Source organism: Gymnoscopelus microlampas (assembly GCF_963454915.1).
Source record: "Gymnoscopelus microlampas genome assembly, chromosome: 17".
Taxonomy (NCBI): domain Eukaryota; kingdom Metazoa; phylum Chordata; class Actinopteri; order Myctophiformes; family Myctophidae; genus Gymnoscopelus; species Gymnoscopelus microlampas.
In genome coordinates this window covers 11,172,384-11,200,203 of record NC_139954.1, presented here as the reverse complement: position 1 = coordinate 11,200,203, position 27,820 = coordinate 11,172,384, and the positions used below count along the sequence as shown (strand labels likewise).

General features: G+C 40.5%; 1 protein-coding gene across 1 annotated transcript; it reads left to right on the top strand.

The window, feature by feature from the left end:
• The first annotated feature begins 532 nt into the window (after window positions 1-532).
• Window positions 533-26,538, top strand: LOC311064818 (succinate--CoA ligase [ADP-forming] subunit beta, mitochondrial). The gene is made up of 11 exons (XM_084084770.1): window positions 533-653; window positions 5,225-5,420; window positions 8,117-8,216; window positions 9,194-9,356; window positions 10,637-10,765; window positions 13,641-13,779; window positions 14,926-15,087; window positions 16,688-16,830; window positions 18,924-19,044; window positions 20,457-20,545; window positions 23,660-26,538. The coding sequence occupies exons 1-11, from the start codon at window positions 570-572 to the stop codon at window positions 23,732-23,734; spliced, it is 1,401 nt and encodes a 466-aa protein (XP_083940896.1). The 5' UTR covers window positions 533-569; the 3' UTR covers window positions 23,735-26,538.
• Window positions 26,539-27,820: the final 1,282 nt, after the last annotated feature.

Below are 27,820 nucleotides of genomic sequence, written 5' to 3'. Positions count from 1 at the left end.
GTGCGTCCAGGCTCAATGTTAGTAAACAAATAATTGGTCTATAGAAACTGTTTTAATAAATTATTATTCATGTTTTTATTGTTTTTTTCCAAAAGGTTATACACACATACAAAAAACAAACAACTACAAAACACCACACACACTAGTACTCAATACAAGATGAACCGGGTACACATATAATCCAATTACTGACCAAAAATGAAAATAAATTTGAGTACAATACATTGGCATAAAAAGTGGCATTAATATTATAAAGAGAAAAGGAAAATAATAAATTCAAAATGAAAAGGAAGAATAGCATAGAAAAAAATAAATCAGCCAATCTACAAGCTCAAAGTCAAAAATGTGTAAAATAGATACATCTAAACCGTTTTAATAAATAAAAGCAACTACTTGCACTAAGCTGTGTGTATTTCACTGCTGGTCATGGTACGCATGCGCATGGCTTTGTAGTTCATCGTCGTGCACAGTACGCATGCGCATATGGCTTTGTAGTTCAAGTTCGTGCACACAGTGGGTGCGCAGGCGCATGCATCGCCTGTATTTTGAGAGGAGGGAGAGAGACAGACATGGCGACGTCCCTGTTTTGCGGCCGTTTGACGGCTAGTTTGTGGAGTCCAGGGGCCAGAGGCACCATTAGCTCTGCTTCCAAGGTGAGTGAGGGGGCCAGGCGGGAGCCAAGCACCGAGGCTCCGGGCAGACGTGTTGTTTATAGGCCGACGTGCGACTTCTGACGGCCATGGACTCACTGAAAAGTGACAGGGTCAAATCTGACATTAGCTCGTCCCCCATTGAATCGCTGTTTAGTTGAGCTAAAGCTAACGGAGCTAACCAGTGTTGCCATGTCCGCTGATTATAAGCGACCTTGGGCTTGTTTTTCTGTTAAGTTGCTTGAAAATATAGTATTTTTTGGGCTTGTTTCTTAAAAGAATCCCTGACTAATATGCCTTAATACATAATTGCCCTCTATATACTAAAAAGTATTTCAAATATTGCTTTGATGCTCATATTAACCTAGGAAGTTTTTAGTTGTTTTTTTAGTTACACATGCATTCCATATTCCATAGGCTGCTGGACCACACATGGACAAATGACATCATCAACTTGCGACGGGAGGTGTCCCTATTGAGTGAAAGATGAACTATTTCTAAAATAACTAAAATATTTAAGGTGCTTTACTGCTTTTAGCCATGGCAGGGGATCCTTTAAAGTGAAGTTGCTTGTTTCCTAAATGTTGTTTAAACCAGTGGTTCTCAAACATTTTCAAGTCAAGGACCCCAAATTAATATGTATTTGTCCACAGACCCCCTTCTGAAAACATTTTATGCCAGGGACCCCTCATACAAGATGTTTAAAACATATTCCATATTTGTTGACACTGTCTTCAAGATTGTTTTCTTTTTATTGCAGATCTACAAGTTCACCACGCTATTTTCAAATAGTCACTGCATATAGGTTTTAAGTGCTCATGTGCCATAGTTGCTTCTTTTGGGCTTGTTTTCATAGAACATGGTTGCTTGTTTCTCTCACTAACCTGGCAACACTGGAGCTAACCGTATTAGCAACGATGGCTGGTGTCACAGGGTTTATATGGCAAATACACCTGAGACGAAAGCTGTTGAGTCATTGTTTGATCGCATGGGGGTCCCATGGGGAGATCGTGGGGTCCCCCATGTGTCTGTCACGTTTGGGACCGAATGGATCTGCTCGAATCAGGGCTAACAGTTCCTCACTATCCTCAGTGACCTCCAGCAGCTGTCGTTTGATCAAAGTGGGGTTTGGGGACCCCCAGGGGTCCTTGAGGGGGTTCCAGTGAGTCTCCATTCAAATGGAACCAAATGGACATGTACACTCTCACAGTGCACCCCATAGATTAACATCGATTTTACAGTGTATATTGGGGTCCTAGAGATGGAAATGCCATCTATGGGGGCCCATAGCCTAATGCATATCAAATTGGGTTCCTTGAAATTAAAATGGTTCAGAATCACTGCTATAGCCTTCAAAATTGTCTCTTATGGGGGTCCCTGGCATATCTTTTAAAATGGGGGTCCGTGGGCTGATATGTATCTATTTGGGGGTCCTTGACATGAAAAAGTTTGAGAACTACTGGATTAAAGAACAGATTTACACAGATTTACAAGCCAACAATGTGACATGGTGCGATCGCATGATGCGATCTGTTCTTTAAGGCAAGTGACAGTGTCAGCTTATAGGGACGAGTAGAGTTTTTATTTTTTTATTTGGATCTTCTTTATCCCTATTGGACTTCTCTGCTAAAGAGTCCATAGCATAAAATAAACATTGAACATTCAATACAGATGACAGAAGCATAAATACAGTTTACAACGAGTGCATAAAACACATCCACACATTGGTACAATACACACAGCACAGCTGTGTGTCTATTTACCAAAACATTTAAATGTCTTCAAATGCACATTAATATGAAACAAACATTTAATTTACACACAAAAATAGCCAATTTACTATCTCACAATGTGCCGCATCGTGACTAATGTGAGCTTGGTTGATTGCCTATTTTCACTGAACATTTTAGAAAATCTGTCTACTTCAAATATTCTTTAACGAGACAGGGTCTAATAATGGCCTGACTTCATGTGGACTTTGCCACATGACCTCTGAAGTCGGAAGATCTCTGACCTCATGTTGCCACTGGTCACAGTCTGTGACATCTATGGTGTATGGTGACCAAATTTGGTCAAGATTTCAACCCTGTCTGAGCCCCATTGACATCCATTATGAAATTAAATATAAAAAAAAAAATATATATATATAGGAGAATAAAAAATGGAGGTATTAAAGTTGGGCTACTGGCAGTGTGCACAAGAAATTTGTGACTGAGCTGTCCAGTGGTTTGCGAGATTAACAAACGCACGCAAACAAGAACTCCGTAGGAGGGCAAGCCAAAGAAGAATGCCTTTTGTTTAGTTTGAATTGGTTGATTGGTAAACTCTTAATTGGATCTGATAAACTATTCCACTGCTTGACAGCATAAGGCATAAGGATATTATCTATTAGCAGTTCAGAAGTCTAGTCTTAACCCATTTAGACCTGAGGCCGATCTCTAAAAACGCCTTCTAAATCCTGGACATTATTTTCCTGCAAATAAACTACCAAAAATATTGTTGTTGCTATATGTATATACTGTATACAGCAACAACTATACCAAAGGGGTTCCCGGTTTTAAAGGTATTGTAACATATTGGTGTTTCCAAGTCTAAATTGGTTAATCTCTTGTTGTGTTAACGTGTGACTTTCACTTGCTGGAATCTATGTACCATCAATATTATCTATTATCCTATTATCAATATCAATCTGTTCGAAAGTTGCTTGGCAAATCCTTTTAGAGAGCTCAGTAATACTTGCGGCTTGGTAAGACTTTATATTAAGGTTGGGTCTATAATGCGCTACTATAACCTCATTCATAATGCATTACAATGAACTTATAAGCCAAGGCATTATAACACTTGTTATACATGTTTATAATTATGTATAACAACTTATAACAAGTTTTATGAAGTATTGCAACTTATAATAACATAATTTATAAGTGCTGATCATAATGCATTATAAACTCAGTGCAGCCCATTATAACCACCAGGTAACCCTTTCTTAAAGGTCAGGTCTAATATAATAACATTTATAATGCATTATAATGCATCATAATGAATTATAATGCTTCATAATACGTTATAATAAGTGTATATAATTATGCGTAACTTATAACAGACACTTTATAACTGACAAAATGATGGTAGTTATAATTTGCTGTTCCACTGAGCTTATGATGCATTATAACCAGCACTTATAAAATGTTATAAACATTGTTATAAGTTGTCATACATGATTATAAACATTTATAACAAGTGTTATGTTGCCTTATAAGTGCATTATAATGCATTAAAGAGTAAAGACCCGACCTTTAAGTAAAGTATTACCCTTAAACCTATACTGTGGCCTTATGCCTGTGTTTTGTGTTCAGATATAAAACATGACTGACTATTATGCAAACGTACACTTAAAAGGGTTAGTGTGCTCATGGACAGTGATGACATTTATGAATGTAGTAAACAAGCCTAACAGGCTGCGAAAATGACCACCATCCAAATGCTTGTAAAAAGTTGGCCGTGCTTTCTTAGTTTCTCTAGCTAGCACTGCAGGCAAGCACCATGGCTGCTAACCAGCTAACTTTGTTGTTTGATTGTTGTTGTGCGGTGAAAATTGCCTAGCTATTTTCACTCTTTTTGAAAATCTTTAAATTAGGGATGCCAATCATGCCAGGTTGTGAGTGGTTAACCCATTAAGACCGGGAACGCGCCTGTGTAACCACTTTATCCATATTTTATACTTTGGCTTTTAAAAAATAGTAGATATACAAGCTCATAGCGCGGCTATGAGCTTGTAGATCTGCTATTTTTGTGCAAATATTTGAATATATATATATACTTTTTTAAAGGGAACATTTGTAATTCAAATGTTTGCTTCTGGGGGTCCCTGGAACAACATATTTTGAGATGGGGGTCGGCGGCCACATATAATTTTGGGGGTCCTTGACATGAAAAAGTTTGAGAACCACTGATATTTTATAGCAACATACGTTTTTTTCAATAAACTGTTAGGAGGGCGCTGTTTTTCCTTTTCATTTGGTGATGGGTTCCCAGATTGGCATTTAGAAGACATAGAAACAAAGATTTGAGTTACAAATGTTCGCTTTAAAAAATGTATTTATTCAAAGATTTGCACAGATCTTCAACATTTTTCAAAAATAGCAGATCTACAAGCTCATAGCGCGGCACATAACCAGGGGTGCAATGCTCAGTGGACGGGGTTGCACGCCGTGCAACCACTTATTTGGCCAGGGGGACGTGCAGGCACACGCATAGATTTAAAACTACTTTAAATTCACACTTCATCAAAGTTTACAAAGGCTCCCGACTCACGCCAGGTACATTAACATAGGAATTAGCCTATATGCATATCAATTGCCCATTGTGTGACCTGTACTGTAGGTGTTAAGCGACGTGTGCGTCACGTCATTAAAATAGAGAGTGCAACCACTTCTCAAATGAGCATAGCATCACTGCACATAACGCCTTTTTTGTTGTTGATAATACACCAGCCGCTCTGGAAAAGGAATGTTCGGTGCTTACGCCAAAAGTAACCAAACTCAACTCCTGACTCAATACATGTCCCACTGCAGGTGCTAGGTGGCTCTCCAGGCCTGTTCGGTGGCCATGGAAACCAACCGCAGCCCCCCCACCTCCAGCAGCAGCAGAGGAACCTCTCCCTGCATGAATACATGAGTCTGGGCCTGCTCAAAGAGGCTGGCATTTCTGTGCCCGCCGGCCAGGTGGCCAGTTCTCCGGACGAGGCCTACGCCATTGCCAAGACGATAAGTAAGCTACACGTCAGTGGATAGTCAGTAAACGTCAGTAAACATTTAAACTCTATCTGAATGTGGTTCCGAGCTAACGGTAAATAAAAAAGCTAATTCAAATAATTATATTAGCACCACTGAAAAAAAATCTAAGTGCATTTACTAAAGTACCGTACAGGTGTACCAGCTGCAATAGTCCAATAACATGATATACAGTATGTAATATGAAATGGGCATTCTGCATAATGACTTCTTTGACTTTTGCTACTTAATTATATTTTGATGCTAATATGTTTGTACTTAGGCTTAATTAAGGGTTTGAATGGATTACCTTTACTTATAAGTATTTTTTTACACTGTGGTATTGAGACTTTTATTATGTCAAAGATTTGAGAACTTCTTTCACCACCGTTTTTTTTGGGGGAGGGACATTAGTCAAGTAAGTATTTAATTAAACACCAGAAAGAGAAACTATCTTAGAAGCATTACTTTCGGGTATGAAGGACTGTGCAGTGATTGTACTCTTTTTAAGCTCGTCTTATGTTGTTTTATTCAAGAGACACCATTTTCTTCCAGTGGAATGTCTTTCACTTTCACTTCTTTAAATCCCATCTAAGAATCGTCATTCATTTTATGCTCTTGATCTTACTCCATTTGATCTCCTACACAAAGCTAGGGTGTAGGCCTAGTTGCACCCTGTGGTTTGGGTGGTTTATTTGAGCAACAAGAGAAGGACTTGCATGATGTGAAGTCTTTACTTCTTTTTTTTTCCCTTTTTCTGTTTTTATTTGATTTTCAACATTAAAAACATTTCATTGCCCCATGCCTTACGCCCCATGCTCCCAGCACAAATACAAGTTCATTATTCTTCTCTCTTTGTCTTTTGTTTTCTCAAATCATCATACCCTCAGTTATTTATTTCCATAAAAAGTGGAAAAAATATTATAATAATAATGATAATAACTATACGTAACAGAAAACGGCTACAGAAATAATAATAAAAATGCATAGTTATATATACATTCAAGTATTTTGCATGTGGATGGTCAGCATCTTCACCAATTCATACATATTTATTTTTATATTTTTATTATTCTGCAACATTTCCTACTGTTTATAAACATGGGGGTCCTAGACCTGGACCTAGATGTTGCGATCGATACCATATAACAAATTTAAAAGGTGTATATATTTCATTTGTTTATTTTTTTTTATTGGGATAGCTTCCCCTCAATATTATATTATTGATAATGTTGCCCCCATATCCTGTCGAATTTCATTGATTTCCCTTTAACATTATACATATTTTTGGAGTTAGTCTATTTGGTGGAGTCTTTACTCCTGACATAGTATGACATCTATGTGTGATTCTTTTTAAATAGTTCCAGAGCTGTTCAGTATAGCACACAGTCTAAACATAACCGTGTGGTTCAGTGGTATCAGTTGACACTGGTGTGCAGATAATATACATCTGTTGACAGTTTAAATGAGAACGGCATTCTTACAGGGTTCTTGTATTTGGCAGAAAACACAATCACATTATTTACCACTACAATCTTCACATTGCTGCAGAAAGCATCCTAAACATTGGCCCATATCTGTGTAGAATCCCAAACAATAATGTAACTGGCTGTTATTTTCAAGGACTTTTGAAGCATTTAAAATGTGCTGGCCATGAGACCTTGGACAAAATGCTGGTGTACTGGCATTTTCAGGCTGGGATACCAATTTTACAGAGCTGATCATTTAACTGAAAAGTCATCGAAAACCAACATTTAGAACCAATAACCGGTTAATCAAATAATTGAGAAGTTTTCCCCCCCTTATATATCAATGATTCGAATTCTTTTTTTTATAGTCCACTAAAGTGATTAGTTTGGTTAACCACTCAACTCACCACTGTTATACTTTGTTGTACAATGGTGGCGTACAAAAATAGTGAAAATAGCCAATCTACAAGCTCACACGCTCTTCAAGCGAAGGCAAAAGTTTGAAATAATCGTGATATTGATTTGAATTCATATCTCCCAGCCCTAAGCGAAATTCAAAGTGAGGACCCAAAGACAAAATTATATTTTCTGAGATTTGGCCAAATCCCAATGTAATGACACATTAACGGCGCATTGAGAACTATGAAAGTTATCATTCACAAAAAAAGTTAAGAGGAAAAAAAGCAAGAATTTGTGCAGCTCACGGGCTTAGGACCTTTTGGCAGTGCTCCGAGCTCAGCAGTTCAGTGTGAAGCTAGCTAAATGAAGCTGCCCAGAGCGTTTGTGCACCTTAAGGAATTCCTTCTGCTAATGGGCAGGCTGGGACATGAAATTGAACAATAACTCATAAGGGTAGAAAACAACTTAGTGCTGCAGTCATTGCATGCAAGCAGTGGTGGAAGAATTATTCACATTTTTTACTTAAGTAAAAGTATCAATACCACAGTGTAGAAATAATACCCTGTTCGGTATTCAAAATGTACCTTTTAATCTTTTGAAAACAGCCTAAGTTTAAATAGGGCTGCAAAATGTACCAATATTGATGTAGTGGAGTGAAAATATAGAAAACTGGAAATACTCCAGTAAGGTACAAATCTTTTGTCGTAGATTATGTATAGTACGATGAAGTATATACGGCTTAAGTGGCTGAATCCTACAGTCACAGCCAAGATGTACTACATTGTGTGTGTGTGTGTGTGTGTGTGTGTGTGTGTGTGTGTGTCAGCTTCTAAGGATCTGGTGGTGAAAGCACAGGTGTTGGCCGGTGGCAGGGGTAAGGGAACCTTCGAGGGCGGCCTGAAGGGAGGCGTGAAGATTGTCTACTCGTAGGTATCCCCGTCTGGGTCAAGAAACACCTACCCTCACATGAAATACATGCTAATGTTGTCAATATCCAATCCCCATGAAATCTAAGTTAGGGATAATCCATGACAAGCCAGACGGCTATCAAAACAACATTGCACGATGAAGGCGTCCACCCATCGTATAATACAGTTTATTCCTCAGCCTTTCACAAACGTAGGCAGCCATCTTTCATTGTCTGATCATACTTTATCTGTACTTCATAAAACACACCTATTGTATCCGCCTCCTCTCTTCTTCTGTCTAGGGCTGTCACGATTACAAATTTAAGTTGACGATTAATTGTCACACAAATAATTTCGATTAACGATTTAATTGTTTCTGTCGTTGACAACTGGAGCATATGAATACAAATTACATTTCTGTTTGGCGTTTAACCCATTTTGGGCGCGACGGTGCGCGCGACAGGACACGCAATAACCCCACGTTTGTAACTACTTTCGCCTGCGCACTTCACCGGGCATGGTCTAGTCTGTTGTAATTTTTGAATAAAAAGCTTTTCAGAAAACTTAGGTCAGGATTTAGAAGGCATTTTTAGAATCTGCCTCAGGTATAAATGGGTTAAGCTTCATAATCTTTTGATTACGAAGCTTAAGCGCCAAACAAATGTTGCACAGGGCAGATAACTTTAATCATTTTATACTTTGCATTTTTTTTTATAGCGGAAATAGCTGATCTATAAGCTTACAACGCATCACTTCGCGACACGTTGTAAGCTTGTAGATCTGCTATTTCAGCTCATTTGAAAGTGTATTTTTGATCATGGAAACGATTTTGACGATTATGATTATACAAAAATAATTGCGATTATGCAGTAATTGTGACAGGCCTACTTCTGTCTTCACCTTTGTCTTCCTCCATCATTCACCGCTCAACTCGCCCCCCCCCCCCCTATATTCTCCTTTCTCACCCCCCCCCCCAAAAAAAAAAACCCCACCAGGCCAGAGGAGGCCCGTGACATCTCGTCTCAGATGATCGGCCGGAAGCTGTACACCAAGCAGACAGGAGAGGCAGGACGTATCTGTAATCAGGTGTTCGTCTGCGAGCGCAGGTACCCACGTAGGGAGTACTACTTCGCTATTACCATGGAGAGAAACTTCCAGGTACGCACTAACTCACTATAGACCAATTATTTGTTTACTAACATTGAGCCTGGACGCACAGGTGATTGTTTCACGCAATCAATTCCCAACCTGTTTCGGGGTGCACTGGTTTCAGCACACCCCAACCCCCTCTTGTGTGTGTTGGCTAGTGAGACGCGTCCTAACGAGACCTGATATAATGGGTTTCGTTGCGCGCATACTGGCTGCACGCAGCCAGTATGACGTCGTCTGTTAAGGGGTCTATGGACACACACAAATAGAAATGGGGAATATGCACTGTGTAGATGCTGAAGGAAGCCACTAGGTGGTGTAATAGTACAGCATATTATGATGGAAGATGTTTCTGTTTCAGCTTCCCCTTTCTTCAGATGTTTTCCTTTTCAGTTTTATGTGGTTCCTCACATTCGTTTCAGACGTTTTAGGGCATTTTCACACCTGCCTTGTTTAGTCAAGTCGAGTGCGTTGACCCCCTTGATAACGGCTTGAATGGGCAGGTGTGAAAACGACAATCGAACTCGGGTGCGGACCAAAGCAACCGCACAAGACCCTTTTGAGAAGGTGGTCTCGGACAGATTCTGTTCACACCCTGGTGCGGTTCGCTGCAGGTGACAAAGCGATCCACTGGGACCCGTATGGATTTTCAAGCTAGTTGCCTGGCACTTCTTGGTTTTAACAGGCATAAGGTTTGCATGTTGTTGTGTGTCTGCACTATGCAATACCATGTTCAGCTGTTGGAATGCATCATGCATCATCTTTTATTCACATAATGTGAAGAAACACATTGTGTTCATTCAAATTCTGCATTCTGTTACATTCTGCTACTAGCAAGATGGCACAAATAATGACTGCGGTGATAAACAACTTCTGGTGATTCTCCATGTTGCTATCCAGAGCAAAACATTTGTTTCCCAATGAAGTAAAGAGCTTCAAAATTTCTGGATGAATGAGAGAACATTTTACAAGTTTGGTCCACTGTTAAATGCGCGTGAACACAAACCAATCCAAGGGGAAAGTGCAACATTGTATTAGTCCTTGAATCAGAATGAAGCAAACACACTACATATGTGAAACCAGCTCTTCATCACAATTTCATTCAATATTCCTCCACAACATGCAAAGATAAATGTATGTAAAAGAATGAAAACACAAGCAGAAAGTGGGAGGGAAAAAATGGGGAACAGAGAAGGCGGATGAAACCAGCCACGGGTTTAGGCTAATAGTCAAAACTGTGCCCCCCCCCCAGCTATTTGAAGTCATTTGCCACCCTGCCTCCCGTACAGGGTCCTGTGTTGATCGGTAGCTCTCAGGGCGGGGTGAACATCGAAGACGTGGCAGCGGAGAATCCAGACGCCATCGTCAAGGAGCCGATCGACATCGTGGAGGGCATCAAGATGGAACAGGCTGTCAAGGTAAAGGGACATTTGATTGGAGAACAACACAAACAGATTTTGTCGCTGTCGGGCAGAAACCTTGTTGTCACAAGCTCTTGTTAAACCAACTTTTCGTTGGTTACATTTTTTTTTAACCCACAGACACACTTAACCACTTTCAGCTTGGTGTCCCTCTTTTGGGCATGTCATTACAGTTTAACATTTTCAAAAGCTTGTAGATCGGCTATTCTCTCTACTTCCATGCGACACTGTCAATACGACAGTATAAAATATGAATTAATCCTCTGTCCGTAGGACAGTGTCACTTGCTGATCTACAAGCTAACGCAACATGTTGCAGCGCTACAGGCTGCAGCAGTTTAGCTACCAGTCACTATTCACTTTTAACATGACACAGTGCCTGTCAAAGGCCAAACTTCACCATCTCCTTCACATCTCTTTCTCTCTCACTCATTTGTTTTCGGAATATATTTGACAGACCCGAAGTGGTCCGTTCTTGGGGTTCGTATGACAGAAGGAGTCGTATTGATTTTCTGTTCTTTCTGTCTTTTGGAACCATAGCAGTCGGTTCAACAACTACCCTATTGATTTAAAAGTGCTTAAAAACTGGAAAACTTGATGATTTGATGGCTCATGTCGATACATGTTTGACAACAGCTTCGAGAAAAGCCATGACATTGAATTATTATCCTCTCTGTCATTTAAATTAGTTTAGTAAGGTCTTTTTTGTCAATTTTTGTTGAAATGTTCATCTGTCATTAATGTCATACGTCTTATACATATTATTTATCATTGCTGTTGGGCAGAAACCTTGAATCCATGTTTCTTTTAATCTTTTTTTAATAAATGAATACCCTATTTACTACATACTAATAATTTAATTTAATACTTTGTCATATGACATTGTTGCCCATACATTTTCAAAATAGCCTTATATCTACATGCACACAATGCGTTAAGCACTTTTAGATCTGTCTGACAGAGATGATAAACGTACATACAGTATTATTTATATATTACCTATGTTGAATACACTTATTGTAAGTCTCTTTGGATAAAAGCGTCTGCTAAATGACTGTGAGGAAGAAGTTATATGGCTGCTTATATCTAACCTTTATATTATACCATCCCTTATAATACTTCTACAATACATTATGATATGTGTCAGCTTATAAGAGCCTAGATGTCTCCACTAAGCCTGATAGCTATTGTTTTGGTACATACTTCAATTAGGAACCACATAGACTCTACCATAAACCTATTTAGGTACACACTTCAATAAAGAACCACACAGACTCTACCTACTCGACAACTGTAATAATGTAATGTAGGACAGGACATTTCTTTTTGTGGCTGGTGGCATACCAGCAAATATTTTCAACCCAAGTGATTTGTTAGAATGATACATAAGCACCTTGGAAGTGGTCAGTAAGAAATTACCTTACTTTAGCTTAAATTGAGCACCAGAATCAAATGGCTGGTGTTATCTCTACTCCCATGTCTACATCGAGGAATTTAATGGAACGTTATTCTTAGACTTTTGCTCTTTTTTTCGACTACAAAGGGTAAGCCTGAAACTTCCCTGAACCTGTGATTTTTTTTTCTCTTTTTTTTCTAAATTTGTTTTTATCCCACGATTTTTGTAACCCTTTTTTCACCCGGTGCCAATTTTCGAAGTGATCCTGGGCGCTACACTCCTCCCCACAGCCTAGGGAGCCCAGGGCCGAGCTCATGCCTCCTTCAATGCATGAGAGCCAACTGACCTTCTTGTCACCTGACAGGGGGGAGTTTCCCCGGTTGGACGTAGCGCGTGGAAGGAACACGTTATTCCAACCAGTTCCTTTCCCCTCCATCAGGCGCCCCGGCTGTCATGGGGGAGGCGGTATAGCGACCAGGATTACTACATGTTTTTGTGAGGGTATTAACTATCCTAGGACATGGGTTCCCAAACTTTTCAGCCCACGACCCCAAAATAAGGCGGAAATTGACTCGCGACCCCACCTAAACCTGGAGGTCATTTATAAACATAAACGTGCACGTTCGGTGCGCATTTGTAATGTATTAAAATGGTAAAATGTACCATTTGTGATCATTTTGGATGGTATTTCATCCATTCTGTTGAATTTAAAGTAAAAAAAAAAAAGTTTTTTTTTTTTTTTAATTACCCAAAATTATTTCGCGACCCCACGTCAGTCTCCCGCGACCCCTACTTTGGGAACCCCTGTCCTAGGAGATACCCGTGAAGTTCTTCGATTGTTTGTTTCCATTATAACCAGAACTACCCCTGAAGGGGGAGGTAAGCCATAGAAAAGAAGAATAGCAGATTTACAAGCTCACAACTGCTATGTTCACTATTTTAGAAAAAAGTGAAAGTATAAGTACTGATTTCTTGGTTCCCAGTACTGTAGGTTAGAACCACCGCCTGAGGAAGGCCCAAATTAGATTCTGAGAACCTTATCTGAAACCAAGCCGTTAGAGTATGTATTTTTGAAAGGCATTTGTTGAATTGAATCTAAGTACCCAGGTCACGTTCTCCCGGTCTGCTGCAGAGACGCACTGCTGTGTTGGTCCCAAAATGGAGTTTGGATCATGTCATTATGTAATGTTTTGTTATGTTTGACATGGACATCACAATCACATTGGATGAACCAGATGCATTGTTTAAGTGTTATAGTACGATTGCTATTATTTTTTTAAATGGAGACACTTGTCTAACACCCAATCAAAAAAATTAAACATCATTATAATCAAAATCAGACTCTAAACATGAGCTGGTTATTGGAATGATTAATGTGCTTTTGTTTCACAGTCAGAATCTATTCATATGAGCACTGTTGATTTGATTTGAACCATTACTGGGAGTTTGGAGTGATCCATACCGTTTTCTTTTGCAGGTTGCAACGGAGATGGGCTTCCCTCCAGCACTGATCAATGAGGCAGCAGAGAACATGATCAAACTGTACAATGTCTTCATCAAGTATGATGCATCCATGGTAGAAATCAACCCCATGGCAGAGGACTCCTCCGGCATCGGTACACACGCGCACGCACACACACACACACACACGCACGAATGCACAAACTCTCTCTCACACACGCAAATAGTATGCACACAAAATACGCACTTCAATGTAAGAAAGAATGCCAGTTTGGTCTATTCATTTTAATACATTTGCATACACTTGAAACTATAAAAACAGTTAACATTAAATTGAAATAGGATTAAATTGTATTTTATCTGTAGATATACAGTAAATGGTTGAATGACAGGTCATTAAATGTATAGCTCAGTGTCTGTGGGTGGACAGACAGAAAAGTAGTAATTTGCCAGTCTAGAATAACTAGCCTATGCCATTTGAAAATAATATCAGCTGCCAATTCACCCCACAGCAAATTTTGTAAAAAAAAAATAAAAATTGGAAGTTAAACTTTTTGTGTAAGAATATCTAGGAATACTGCTTACAGCAGTGTCTGATGTACATTTTTAAAATACAATTTCATTTTTGCTGCTTGATGACCAACATTCGTCCGAGACGTCTGTGCGAGCGTGGATAGGTGCTGTAAAACTATATAGTAACTGCATGGCAGAAGAAAATGTTTCTTCTGTTAGGCTTCTCCACTTCACTCCTCTTAATGGCTCAGTTTAATGAGCAATGAGAAGCACTCCCTTGAAGACTGAAGGCCACAAGACTCTGGCGCCTGAGGTGTTAGAAGTGCTAATTGCACCATAAACTGAAATCTTTACTAAGTCGTTACTCCCGAGAGACATGTAGGAAGTGTCAGAATTGGCCTGGTTCTGCGTTTGTTCTCAGAAGTGGGTGACATCTTTGACATCTGACCAGGGAGTCGAAGCTTGACTGGTCCATAACATATTAAATGTAGCTGTTACTATAGATCAGCTGCATGAGATGTTTATAATAATGTGTGCTTTTCCTATATTGAATATTCTCAGTATATATAACTATGACTTATGATTATTATTATTATTATAATGATGATGATGATTGATTATTATTACTACAGACGGAAACATGGACGGAGCTTTTGCTCGTTTATAGTAGGATTATTATCATGTCAAATTGTGTGTCCTGAACAGCAATGGTTTCCTTATGTTTTAACCTTAGTTTGTGTGTCAGGTAAGAAGGATTTGGTTTCAGTTTGCTTTGTTCTCCCTGACAGTGATGTGCATGGACGCCAAGATCAACTTTGACTCCAACGCCGAGTACCGCCAGAAGAAAGTGTTTGATATGCAGGACTGGACTCAGGAAGACCCCCGCGACCAACAGGCTGCCAAAGCCGACCTCAACTACATCGGACTGGACGGCACCATCGGCTGCCTGGGTCAGTACTCATGCTGAGCAGTGACTGACGGCTGCTCTGAAAGGAAGGAAAAAGCTGAGGAAAAAAACAAGAACATGTATTTTTAATGCGCGTTTGCATACACAGAGAGGTGGTAAAATGCGTTTATGTCGGATTTAATACAAACAAGAATTTGTATAATTTAACGAATCACTGTCACCCGCACACTGTCTGCGCTTGCTCTATAATGATTGATGAATTAAATTATACGTGTCTACTCCACCAACGCACTGGTCACAAAGATTTGATTCAGGTGTGCACAGGGTTGAGCTGTAGGGGGTACGGGGGGGTACGGCGTACCCTTAGTTCTGACACTGTGGGAGCTGGGGGCGCGCGTGCACGCACCGTCAGCGGCGGTCTTTAACGCCTTAAAGTTTAAAAACAATAGCCTCTCAAGGTTCGCGCCGTCAGTGGCGAGCCGTTCTCAATAGCGTCTACCTGGCTGCTTTGCATAACATTAGGCTACTCGAGAAGAGACACGGACTTGAATTGAATGTGTTACATTCCTCTCACAATGACAGACAACATCTCTGCACTGCAAGGTGTGAAGGGGAGGATCGCTTAGCAGAGGACCCAGTTCTCTGAGACAAGACAAAGACAAGTTGTCTGATTATTTTAAGTAGGCCTACTTATGTGTGGGTGAGTCTATGTAAAGGGATTTTATATAAAATTAAAAGGAAAATACAATAATTAATTTGAAACAAAAATAAAAACAACAAATTAACAATGCAACAATACAAAAAAATAATAAGACATATGATTACATTAATAATCACATGTTGAATACAGTATTTCAACTAGCACTGAGCTGAGTGGCTATGTGCGCGCACGTGCGCGCGCGTGACGCCATAAAATACAGTACCCTTAGTTAAAAAATCCACAGCTCACCACTGGGTGTGCAAGAGACTTGATGACTCATAACGAAGTTTAAAACAAAAATGTTCTTTGCCTCAAAGGAATATTTCACTTTCAAATAAAGTAAACATTAAAACAATATATAAAACATTTATGAAAAAAGTAATGGAAAAATCTTGGCCCCTCGCGCATTAGAATGTCCTTCTAATGCGTGAGGGGGGGGCTGTGATTTTTCCATTACTTTTTTCATAAATCTTTTATATATATGTTTTTAATGTTTATTTTATTTGAAAGTGAAATATCCCTTTAAGCAACTTTTTGATACATGGATGTATGTCATTGAAATAATTCCTCTCACTTCCTGAAGTGTTACTTTGATTTAACCTTGTTTTTTGAGTGCATGCAGTCCACAAAGCCGAATGATTACTGTGACCTTTGTGTCATTTGGGGTTTTAGGCAATAATTTCCCAAGTGTGAAAAGCCACAAACAAAGCACTTTACTACGTGGTTGCCAACCTTTAGAGATTTCTACAATACATGAAGTACCATTTTATTTTCATTCAAGCTTGATGCTCAACTGTTAACCACGTAAACCCTATAGTACTTAATTGACCGGGTTCCCCAAGGGCTCCGATACTAGGTCTTCTAATGCAAAGTAAGGGGTCCTTGGCTTGGCCTGAAAAACGTTCAAGACCCCTGCTCTAACTGAATCATGTGTACTTTGTAGTAAACGGAGCCGGTCTGGCCATGGCTACCATGGACATCATTAAGCTGCATGGCGGCACGCCAGCCAACTTCCTGGACGTAGGGGGCGGAGCCACTGCCCACCAGGTGACGGAAGCCTTCAAGCTCATTACCTCTGACAGGAAGGTAAGAACAACTGGACGTCGCCGGCCCAATCTCGGTGTCCGTATTCACCAGCGGTGCAACAGTTAATCCAACTAATCGATTTAATCGCTCATGAAATTATTATTAATGTTAACAATTACTCGATTTATAATCAATACATATTTTGAGCCTGTTGATATAGACAAAAATGTTCCCATAAGTTTCAAATATAGTGACTCGTCGTGAGCTTGTAGGTCTGCCATTTTCTCAATTTTTGCATGACATTGTTGTGTGACGGAGAATAAAATGATGCCTATGCAGACGCCTCACTATGATGGCTGTGTACACAACCAGACATTCTGGCAGATGTCTCGATCAACTGATTTTCGGCCACAGGCACCTATCGCACGCACCCCGACGTCCCGACATGGGCTTGGTGTGTCACAGCCTGAACATGCAGGCAACGTTGGTTCAGGTCTGCGAGGGCTCAGTGTTTTTCGGTGAAGATATTTGGTGTTAATTAGGGGGCCAATATAGACTGCTGGGGGACCCCGGTAAACCAAGTATACAGGGTTTAAGTGATTCGATTATCGAAGTTCACAGTGATCGCATGTGCCATATTGAACATTTGAGTTGAATTAAATGGTTAGAATAGTTAAAAAGTAAATGGCTGTCATAGCATAGGATATTGTTGCTGTCGGGCAGAAACCTCTTATCTCCATATTCTAACTTTTTGTGTTTTGTCGTAATTTAAATAATGCCCTACTTGATCATACTACAGCATCACACAAAAGCATCAAAAGTAGCAGATCTACAAGCTCGAAACGCGTCCCTTCGCGCCGTGTTTCAAGCTTGTGGATCTGCTACTTTTGCTATTTTTGAATTTGAATCCTGAAAAGTTTTCGGACATATGAGGTTTCCACCCGACAGAGGCCATGTATACTTTCTCTCACTTTTCATTTCATTGGTTAATTATGGTGCATCGACGGAATGAAAACGCTGCTAGGGCTTCGTCCTGGCAGCGTTGTGACATTGAAGTGTAACACAACCCCTCCTCGACATCATTTGGAACATCTCACAGGCTGGGAGCCACTTGGCTTGTACTTTGTAGCGTCATTAATGTCTCACAGCTTTGATTGGTTGACTGGCCTGGGGATTCAGAACAGTCTGTGTTTCTTGTATTATTCTTTTATACTTCCTCTGTTTTGGTCGGAACTTTACAGTACTGTTCAATTGTTTCATTTAGGAGTGCTAGTACAGTTAATTGAACTAATCGATGTAATCAATTATAAGAAAATAATCTAATGAAATAAAATGGGTAATTTTTTTTTATAAAACCGGGAAAGCATCTGTGTAACCACTTGAACCATTATTTTATACTTTGGCTAAACGTTAGAGAACCACTGATATTATAGCAACATACGTTTTTTTCAAAAAAACTGATAGGATTTAGATGACATTTGTAGAATCCCCCAGAAGCAAAGATTTGAGTTACAAATGTTCGCTTTGAAAATATATATATTCAAAGATTGGCACAAATGTTCATGATTTTTCAGAAAATTGCGGCTATGAGTTTGTAGATCTGCTATTTTCTAATAGCTAGATAATGGTTAAAGTGGTTAAAATGTGAAATTACAGATGCTTTCGCGGTCTTAATGGGTTAATTCATGGGTCAAGATTTCCCATAGAGCAGCGACCTCTGGGCCAGGAGGATACTGCAAGTCGGTCCACAATTGGCGAAACTGAGTGCCGCGCTATGAGCTTATAGCGCTGCTATTTTTGAAAAATCATGAATAAATCTTTGAATATATATTTTTAAAAGCGAACATTTGTAACTGAAATCTTTGCTTCTGGGGGTCCCTGGAAAAAAATATTTTACAAATGTTTGCTTTAAAAAATACATATTCAAAGATTTGCACAGATTTTCAAGGTTTTTCAAAAATAGCAGATCTACAAGCTCATTGCGCGGCACCAAGCTTGTATATCTGCTATTTTTGAATAGCCAAAGAAATCTAAAATGACAGATATGCGGCCTGAATGCAACAGTCACCCATCCTCTCCTTCTGTTCTCCACTGAATTGTTCAAATGAAGCAGAAACACAATAATCATTATGTAAAACATTTTGTGTTTGCAGGTGCAAGCTATTCTGGTGAACATCTTCGGAGGCATCATGAGGTGCGATGTCATCGCCCAGGGCATCATCATGGCTGTCACCGACCTGAACCTGAAAATACCCATCGTAGTGAGGTTACAAGGTAGGAGACACACAAGCCTTCTTTGGCTATACAAAAATAGCAGATATACAAGCTCATCTGCCATTTTTGAAAAATAGTGAAAATGTGTAACTCAAATCTTTGCTTCTGGGGGTTCCCTGGAACAAAACATTTTGAGATGGGGGTCCGCGGCCACATACATATCTAAAAATGTTTCCTAAATCCTAACGGTATGTTGCTACATCAGTGGTGCTTCAACTTTTCCATGTCAAGGACCCCCAAAATTATATGTATTTGGCCACGGACCCCCATCTCAAAATATGTTGTTCCAGGGACCCCCAGAAGCACAGTATAAATCAGTCTATATCCTCCCTGGACCCTGTCCCTCTCTTGTCATCTCCCTCTCTGTCTTTTTCAACCTTCCCCGTTCCAAGCTGCCAGTCATTCCATGCAGGCCACCAGACCCTTTACGTGCACACGCATGCACGCACGCGTGCACGTGCACACACGCACAGAGATGCACACCTGCCAGGGTTGGACAGTGTTGACTGAACATCTTCCAGGCGGCAGACGGGAGCCAGAGGAGAACTGACAGACTGTTGTTTTCTCTCCACTTCAAAGTCTGGCTCCTGGAAAAAAAAAGAGAACAAATTATGAGACGAAAGAGAATCATCCCTTTAGTTTTTTCTTCACGTTGACAGACGTGGAAACTTCAACCGAATGACAACCCACTCAATTAGTCATTAACCTGTTAAAACTGGGAAAGCATCTGTGTCGTTTTAGATTTTTGCGTTGGTTATTCAAAAATAGTACATACAAACTCACAAGTGCCGCGCTCCGAGCTTGTTCATCTGCTATTCTAGAACATTTTTGAAAAATATTGAGAACTTCTGATTTAGAAGGCATTTTTAGAATCGGCCTCTGAAGATGTACTCCTCATGAACTAACAGTGGGACAGTTTTATTTGTCATGATTATCGTCTTAGCGATACATTTATCAATTTATTTTTGGATCAAGATATTTTCATTACAAATTTTATATCAACGAATCAACACACACATTCTATAGCAGAGCTACAAGCTCACAACGCTCCACGATACGACGTTTTGTGAGCTTGTACATCTGCTACTTTCACAATTTTTGAAAATACATTATTTTATTAAACTTTATTTTATAATCGATTAAATCAATTAGTTCAATTAACTGTTGCACCGCTTGCATGCAACTCAAGCCCCTGAACCGAACCCAGATCCAGTTAGTGGTGTATTATGTACTGTATAAGATTGTTGAAGTAGGGTTGGGGGAGATTGAGGAGAAGGTCAACCGCACTCCTTTTATCTGATTAGTCTCTGACTCGCACACAACCAATACACAAACAATAGTAGTTGCGTGCCGTTCGGTCCTGTTGTGCTCATGCGCTGTGTGTGTGTTTGTGTGTGTGTGTGTGTGTGTAGGGACGAGAGTGGACGACGCCAAAGCACTAATCGCTGCCAGTCCATTGAAGATCCTGGCCTGCGACGACCTGGATGAAGCTGCTAAAATGGTATGCACATGCACGCACACGCACGCACACTCGCTCGCTCGCTCACTCACTCACCCACTCAATCACAGCTACATAGCTCTCAGAATGGCTCATGCGAAAACACACACACACACACACACACACACACACACACACACACACACACACACACACACACACACACACATACACACACACAGACACACACAGAGACATAAGCAATGAAGGTGAAATCAGGACGTACACACACACACACACTGAAAGACACACATTAATGGCCCAGAGGACCGATGCAACAAATGTACACATGCATGCAGATAAGAGGTGGACACAAGAGCAGAGGTACACATGCACAGATGTACACATCTGGGGATATGCAAGTAAGCACATAAGCATATACTTGCAACAACACACATAGATACCCAAAACAAGCAACGTGAAACATATGGATTGATTGACCTTTATAGATCCCATGGGAAATTCAGTGATGCACACATGAGTATGAACGAACACAAGAATGCGGGGATGCGTCGTTACACAAGGTCACAGTCTTCACACACACACACACACACACACACACACACACACACACACACACACACACACACACACGGTTGTTGTGTCCCCATGGTCTGTACTGTATTGATGTGTCTTCCAAGCGTGTATGAATGTGATATAAAGTGTCAGGTTAGGTTTGCACTCCCGATCTTGTCCATCAAGCATACGTGTGTGTGTGTGTGTGTGTGTGTGTGTGAGAGACAGAGACTGTAAATTGAATAGTGGAAGTCTATTCTAGTTTGTATGTCTGAAAGCAAAGATTTTAAAATGTCCATTTGAAGATACTTGGGGTTATTGATGAGTCTGCTGCAGTGTGTGTGTGTGTGTATGAGTGCATACATGATATATGCTTGCATAATAATGCCTCTGTGCTTTGAGGGAGATTGTCAGCAGGAGAGCATTCTGTCAATCTAAATAAAATGTTCGGCTCTCCTATTCTTTTGAAATGTCACCGTCCTGATTTGAATGGAGCTGATCTGTCCAGCCTCCAGCTCCTCCATCTCTGCAAGGGGAGCCACTGTCTCAGTCCTTTTGCCCAGCCTTGCCTTGGCACGTTCATGTGTAGCAGAGTCAATCTTAAGTCAATTTTATTTATATGTCATGTACCAAATCACAGCAAGTCGACTCATGACACTTTATACCTGTATATAGAACACTTTAGAGACCCAACAATTCCCCTTATGAGCAAGCGCTTGGCAACGGTGGCAAGGGGAAAAAAAACGTTTAATGGGAAGAAGAAACCTCGAGCAGAACCCTGTGGGTTGCCATCTCCCTTGACCGGTTGGGTAGAGAAGGGAGTGGGAGACACCAACAACAATATTAACAATAAATCACATGGAAAATAGCTGAACTACTTAGTACTAGTAGATCAGTTATTTTCGGTAAAGATATTTAGTGCAGAGGGAAAAAAAGATGGTGGCCGAGTATAGAGCCCTGCGGGACTCCGGTCAACAAAGTATATAGGGTCATATAAGTGGTTAACTAATAGTAACTGTCCGCAGTCATAATCCATGGAAACCCTTGATCCACAGCCTATGTATAAACCAAGGGGCCAGCTTCCGAGTTGTAAATTGAGGCTATATAGGAGGTGACAGGTCATATGAATGGCTGCTGGTGACAGAAGCAATTATGCTCCATTCAAGCGGATGGGTTTTTAGCCGAACTTTGCACTTCATTTTATTACCATAATAAACATTGTCATAAATACCATATTCTTCCAGTCGCTAGTTTAAAGTCTTCTTTAAATCACCATGATATGCGTTTTGGTAAATTATGGTCCCATGTATTTTAAAATTGATGATAAAGTAGGGTATGCTGTAGGAGGGGCGTGGCTACCTTGTGATGATTTGATTGACAAGCTACGCAACCAATAGCATTAATTCTCCACCCCCGCTCTGGTCCCAACAAATAGCATTAATATCCGTGTACATTTTTGGGACCCGATATAGAAAGATGGTGGATTTGAAATTGCTGTTTTTTACTTTCTACTGTCTTATGGTATAAACATGATCCATGGAGAAACCTGCGAGACGAGAAAGTGGGAAAACTCTGGGCAAGAGGTCAAGTTAGTGACACGCATTGATGGGACATGAACGTGTACAGATGGAGAGGAGGCTCAGTGAGTCATGGGAAATCCCTCTGTCCCTCGACTCCCTCAGTCAGTCGGTCAGCCAGCCAGCTCTCCTCCAGACTTGTGAGATGAGCTGCCTGTTACTGTACTCACCGTCTGTACGGTGTGTCGACTGCCTCCCTGCTCTGTAATCGAGACCAAAAGGACACAGCCGTACTGGCACTCGCTGTTGTTAAGCGTGTGGCTTGCTTGGATGTTTAGTTTTTTTCCCCTCCTTTCTCTGTTCTTTTCCTGTCCTCATCCTTGAGCTTACTATCGCCTTTTGTGTTCCACCTCGCTCTCTATTCAAGCGCCCGGTGCGGGTTTAATTTGCTGACGGGCCTTTCCTCGAGTTCGTCCTTTGTTTGAACATCGGGAGAACACTCATTTCCTTTTTATTTGCAGAACTTTTCCCGCAGCTCCTCCTCTGTGGAGAACACGGTTATTTCATTTTTGGTCTTTCGTTTTGGTCCCTGTTCTCTCTCTCTCTCTCTGTGTCTCTGTCTCTCTTTCTCTCTCTCTCCCCCAAATGACCGGCATCTCCCCGAATGTAGTCAGTGATGCAAGAAATGTGATTTGTATGTATGCATGCCGCATAAAAATTCTATACAAAAATAATGAGCCAGGAGGTATTGTACAAAAACGCATCCAGGCGTGATGTCTGGGATCCGGTGTCTAGGAATTCCCTTGTTAGCTCCTGACAAGTCGACGATTGGCATTCAAAGGGTTTGAGCGGCAGTCTCAGCCACGTTGGGGACCAACAATGTTTGTGCGTTTCACTCTCAAGTTCGCTATTGACAATTGTATATTGCTCACATTCTATCTCTTCAGGTAAATCTAACATTATCTCTCTCTGTCTGTGTGTCTGTATCTGTCGCTCTCTCTTTATTTTTCTGTCTGTCTCTCTCTCGCCTGTCTGTCTCTGCGTGTGTCTACGTCTGTCTGTCTGTTTGTCTCCCTGTCTGCAGGTTGTAAAGCTGTCTGAAATCGTGTCACTGGCCAAGGAGGCTCAGGTGGACATCACCTTCCAGCTTCCCATCTAAGCCACGCCCTCTGACCCCACAGTGACCTCCTACCCCTCTGCCTCCAACCCTCTGTGGGACGCCCCACACACCCCCCCCCCCCCCCCCTCCCTCACCCGCCTCCCCGTAACAGACGACAAACTCTGAGACGGAAAGCTGAGATTTCTCATAGTACTGTTTCTGTTTGTCGTCCCTATCCGTTCTCCGCTCTCTCGTTCTCCCTGTGACATGGTAGCATGACTTATGTAGTTGTGCACGCACCGTGCACAAACACACGCATACAGTACTCTCTCATGCTAGCCTGGCAGTGTTACTGGTTCTGTTTTGTATTTTTGCGTTACAATAGAGGGAAGAATAGCCTCTTCTGGTCACAGTGGATTTGCTATTTGCAGCATACATACACCGTACATCTCTCCCTCAAACATACAAGCATTAGCACTAAGTGGAATACGCACAACAACCCCTCTCCTCTTTGGGAGAGGGAGATGGGAAGGGGGGGATTGAACTCTGTCTCTGCTTTGGGAAACACTTTGGGAGAATCTTTTTATTTACAGTCTTGAGACAAAAGCGCAGCTAAACTACTGTCAACACGTTTCCCCAAGCTAGTGGTGGAGTTGTTAACTTGAGCTCAAACTGTTGTATGTTCTGTGTCGCAGTTATTCAAGATGGCTGACGTTATGGACAGTAGCCGTTGACAGGAAATAAAAGCGGAGGATTAGATAATGAAGTGCACTGGCATACGAATGCCATCACCCTGCCAGGTGCACAAAAAACACACCCACGTACATACGGTCCTATAGGAGTAGGAGCGCCCTTTGGTGTGTTAATGTGAATCAGTGTATTCTACGCAGATATCAGTGGAGATAGCCCAATGAATTATACAGCTCTTATTTTGGAGTTGAGCTTCCCGAGGGGAACCCCTGCTCAAGGCGGTCAGGCCAGAGCTGACATTTCGTGACGGCATGTTTCTGACCTTCAGATGAACGGTTTCATACACATTAGAACAGTGCGCAGAGTTGAATAAATAAAACTTGATAATTAAAAAACTCTACAATGTTCATATTTGGCACTGAGCTTTACTTTCATAGCAGCAATTTTTCAGTGCAGGCATCAGAGTTTTTGTAAATGGTTGATTGATGGAATGCATTGAATTGTTTCAATCACGGTTTAAGGGGTACGACGGCATCCAAGGTTGAAAAGCACCTCTGCTTGTATGCACATGAGCAGACATCGCAACATTTACCTAATTAGTCTTGCGTAGCCAGACGGAGATCACCGCCTACTGTTATGTTATGTTATTACTGTACTGATGTTACACATGGGAGTTGGTTAAAGTTAGTTAAATGTTAAAGTTACAGGATAATAGATTCTGTATGACAAGTTTTACTGATATCACATTGAGACCATACAGGTAGACAGTGGATGAAACCAAGCCAACGATTTTGTGCAACGTGTTTAAAATGTTGAATTGCCGCCGAACAGAAAAGGCCTCACGCTCCCCCTCCCAAGGGGTACCCGGACCCGAGGTTGGGGAAACGCTGGTCTGGAGGAATCTAAATTCAAAGTATGGGCTAGAACAGCGGTGAAAACAAACCTTTCAAGCTTTGAAAACCAATCCTGATACCGTCCCAATATGAAGGACTGCCGTATTGTTGGTTCCGCAATGCTGTTATTTTTTAATATTTCCGTATTGTATCCACCCAATTTTAGGCCATTGAATATAGATGCCACCAGACTTCTCAATAGGCGGGGATCTCTGATCGTCTGGCTACCGGACTTTACCAACTAATCTACATCCATCCGCTGTGCAAAATCCGCACTTTTAACTTGTCCATATGTAACTGAGAGAACAGTGGGTTTGGTTAAACCTTGTACCCTCAGTTACAAATGGATAAATGAACTCTGAGGATTTTATGGTCTCGCTTTATTTTGTATAGAGTGAGAGCAGGGGGGGCCTAGCATAGAGCCCTGGGGGACTCCGGTCAACTAACTTAGAGGGTTTAAGTGGTTTAATGGAAACCTTCCTAAAAGACAAATGTATATCCAAGGGTGTAATTACATAAGTAGAGTGTGTACGCGCTAGCATAAGGCCGTTGTCCAGATTGACATCAAATCGCACTCTTCGTGATGAATCAGCATTTTCTGAACTGTTTTCTTTTTCCATAGCTCTACCGCGTGTGTGCTCTGCCAACCATTTTCTGTCTTAAGCCTGATTTATACTTCATCGTACGACGGTATCGCGTGCTGTAAATACATGGAGCAGACTGACGCCTTCGTACGACTGATTACAAATCAAGCTTTAGTTGTCTGTCCAGAGTTGACCTGATGAAAGTAGGGGGTCAGGCAGTGTGATCTCAACAGAACTGTAAAACGATTGTAGTTCTCTCTTGGCTATTTTCGACTACGAGAATAACTGAACCATGTTGTGTCGTGAAACATTTTTTCACAGGTTCTGGATTTGCTTTCAATGCGCAATGTCGGGTTCCAGATAAGGATCTAGGAACTCAGAACTTATACTTAAAAAAATCTTCGAAAATAGCCTTTCTACAATCTCATATACCACATGCTTTCAGGTTATAGACGCTTCTGGGCCACCCTTTCGTAGTTGAAAAGAGCCATCTCTCTCTCTCTGTCTCTCTCACTCTGTCTCCCTTCTGTTACTACTGCAGCAGCCTTCAGAACACAGATTGTCACGTGTTGTGAGTTGTAAGTCATTTATTATATCTTGTAAATAAGCAAACCGCTGTTCTCTTTTGTGTAAAATATTTATGCTCCTCTCGAGGGGTACATCCCAAATATAAGGAAATAAATGGAGAGAATACCAATGTTTCGCTGTTTTTTTCCCCCGAGTGATTGCTTTGTGATTGCTTTGGTTGATACATTTAGGGCTGCAACACTTAATTCATTGATTTGAATTCCTTTGTGTCGACTTGTTGAGATATAGTATATGATTTTTTTTTACTTTACAGGAGTATATATGGTGTTTCTTATGAAATATAAGCTTATATAAACAATTATTTATTGTCATTGTCCATTATAATCAAGAGTCTGGAGAAATGAAACTTTTCAGTTGCTTGTCACTTTGCACGCAACGGGGTGGGATTGTCCATTATAAAACATGGGGGGATTCATTTTGTGTGTATTAGTAATTCTTTCTACTAGTCTTTAGTACTTAAAGGTAGGGTAAGTGATATGTTTTGGTTAAAACAAAGTATTTTGTTAAAAGTTAAAAATACTATATTCTGATAGTAATCATTGCTATAGAGTGTTTTTTCAGTAACAGATGTCTCCCTGTCTCTCCAGCTCTTTAATAAACAGAAAATACATTTTTCGGTAGGTGTCAAAATCTCAGCCAATCAGGAGAAAGTAATAATTTGTATAGTTTTCCAGTTCTAATTTTGTCTGCTCATGTCTTAGTGTCATCACTTCCAATTGCTTTAATCTGTATCCTGATTGAGTTCTCTGTACTGGTTGGATAAAATTGGAAATTAAACTGAAACTGAAACGAAAATGCATTTTCTGTTTAATAAAGAGGTGGAGAGACAAGGAGACTCCTAATACTGAACAAACACTCTATAGCAATGAGTGCTATCAGAATATAGAGCTATTTAACACTTATTTTAACCAAAGCAAATCACTTACCCTACCTTTAAGTACTGTTGACCCTCAATTGAATATACACAATACAAAGGCAAAAGACAATAAATTATAGAAGAAATCTGAATATTTTGCGTCTGTTGATTTAGTCAAAAACACGCTTCTCAGTTATTCTATTGAATGAAAAAAGTATCAATGGAATAATTGCTGAGAAAAAAGTGGATAGTTGCAGCTCTAAATTAGAGACCAACTTGGTGGGTGTGCGTTGGAGTAGTCAAACTTTGTGTGGTGGTTTTAGTTTTTTTATATACCAAAATATGTTGCTGTCGGGCAGAAACCTCTTCTCTCCGTATTTTAACTTGTGTTCTTTCTTAAATGAATGCCCTACGTGATCATACTACAGCGTCACACAAAAGTACCAAAAATAGAAGATCTGCAAGCCCGAAACACGACGCGAAGCGATGCGTTTTGAGCTTGTCGATATGCTATCTTTAATACTTTTGAATTTGA